The 1,887-nt window shown below is 34.1% G+C and overlaps 1 protein-coding gene across 1 annotated transcript in view; it reads left to right on the forward strand.

The window, feature by feature from the left end:
- The window catches only part of LOC107576428 (long-chain specific acyl-CoA dehydrogenase, mitochondrial-like), a 6,398-nt gene extending 4,885 nt beyond the window's left edge, over positions 1 to 1,513 (forward strand). The window contains exon 7 of the mRNA XM_016262606.1: positions 1,315 to 1,513. Within this exon, the coding sequence (XP_016118092.1) occupies positions 1,315 to 1,446 (132 nt within the window). The 3' untranslated portion in view covers positions 1,447 to 1,513. The remainder of the gene's footprint in view (positions 1 to 1,314) is intronic.
- Positions 1,514 to 1,887: the final 374 nt, after the last annotated feature.

Below are 1,887 nucleotides of genomic sequence, written 5' to 3' on the forward strand. Positions count from 1 at the left end.
ATATATTTTTTAACATCTTGTCTGTTCAAAAATAATAATTAAATAATCATTAAATTTTTGTTATCAGTAATTAAATAATCATTTAAATACTGTTTTATCTATTATATCAGCTCTTCATAATTTTTTTTTCAACATAAACAGTGAAGCTTTTCTATTTTAAGCTGAGAATAAACAGTGTTTCCTTTGGTTCTAAAGTATTTCCATCATACAGTTTGTCCCATTTCATGTTAGCCTACAGAAAATATTTCTGGAAGTTATAAATAAATAATACAAATAATTAACAAATACATTGTTGAATAATTACACTTTTTTTTAAATTATTTTATTTTAAAATGTAAACTTACTACTTGTACCATGAACTGTCATTATGTAGTTTTTATTACAGTTTTACACTTTTCTTTTCTTTTTGCTGCAGTGCTTTTAAGACTTCTATGTAAAAGCCCATTTTACATGTGAGATACAACACTGTTCTCTCGAGACTAATGTAGTTTTGACCTGTTCCATTCTTTTATAATAGCCTAATTGACTGGTTCACAAAACAATAGGCTCTGAAATATGCTGCAAAAGCTATTAAGATTAGGCTGAAATGAGCAGGAAACAAACTACACATAAACTTCAGAGGGATCTGCAGAGTTGCAGGTTCTACACACGACCAGCCAGAGCAAAAGGTTTGGTGAAGTTTGACACATTTTACTACGAGTAAAATGAGTCAAAGTTCACCAAATAATGATACTATTTTTAGTTCTTCTGGAGATTAGTATCTGTCCTTCTTCCACTTTGTTACCTTGTTGTGACTAGGCGGACCAAGCTGAACACTATATAGGCTTTGTTGACATGTAAATGTGAATCGTTATAGTTTTTGATGACAGAAACCCAGCAATTTCAGAACTTGGTTTCAATAAAGCAACAATTTGCATAATATTATTAGTTTCATAGAATTTTCACAGCATTATTTCCTTTTTTATGGAAAATGAAAGAAGAAAAGAAAATTAGATTCTTCATAGTATGACCCCTTTAAAAAAAATCCTTTCAGTTGTATTAAGTTTCTCTGCCAGATCCTCAGACAATTAGTTTCCTCATTTGTTTAGTGTGCTTTTAACCTCACGTAAGGTCACAGCCACACACTCACTTTGTAATTGTATCCCTCCATCCTGCCTGCAGTTTGAGACAGATGCTCAGAGAAATTGAATAAGCTCCATTACACTGTTCATTTAGACATATGGATGAGTAGAATCAGTGAGGACTAAATCAGGTTTGCTCTAATAAAGTCTCATTATCATCAGAACTATAACTGATCATCTATCTGTCTTTCAGGTGGTGCAGCACAAACTGGCTGAGTTGAAAACAGACATATGTGTAGGTCGAGCTTTTATTGACAGCTGCCTTCAGCTCCACAGTGAGAAGAATCTGGACTCAGGCACAGCGTCCATGGCTAAATACTGGTGAGACTCTTGATGAGTAAACCTGACGAACACTAGTGATGGGTGCTTTCGAAACACTGCTACATGAAGCTTCGAAACTACCCAAGTAAAGGCTGGAATCCACTGCAAGACTTTTAAAATCTGAACAGAATTTAAAACACTAGGCATCATACACTTTCAGACTTTGTAAATAGTTACAGAGAAAAACTGGGCATCCTGACTGAGGATCACACGCTACCAGACTTTCAAGTCGTTCAGAACACAACAAAGTCACGCAGAAACATGCGCCTTGTTGTTAGGAGACGTATGACAAATGAAACAAAATGTGCTCTAAAATCGGCTCAAATATTAGACGTTTGATATCCTCTGATTGGATGGAATCATAGTCTAAAGGCCCGTTCACACCAAGCACGATAACTAAAAAGATAAAGATATAGTTCTAAAAATCATTCTCAATATTAAAGAA

The sequence above is a fragment of the Sinocyclocheilus grahami genome, unplaced genomic scaffold (genome assembly GCF_001515645.1).
Source record: "Sinocyclocheilus grahami isolate Dianchi unplaced genomic scaffold, SAMN03320097.WGS_v1.1 scaffold3675.1, whole genome shotgun sequence".
Classification (NCBI taxonomy): Eukaryota; Metazoa; Chordata; class Actinopteri; order Cypriniformes; family Cyprinidae; genus Sinocyclocheilus; species Sinocyclocheilus grahami.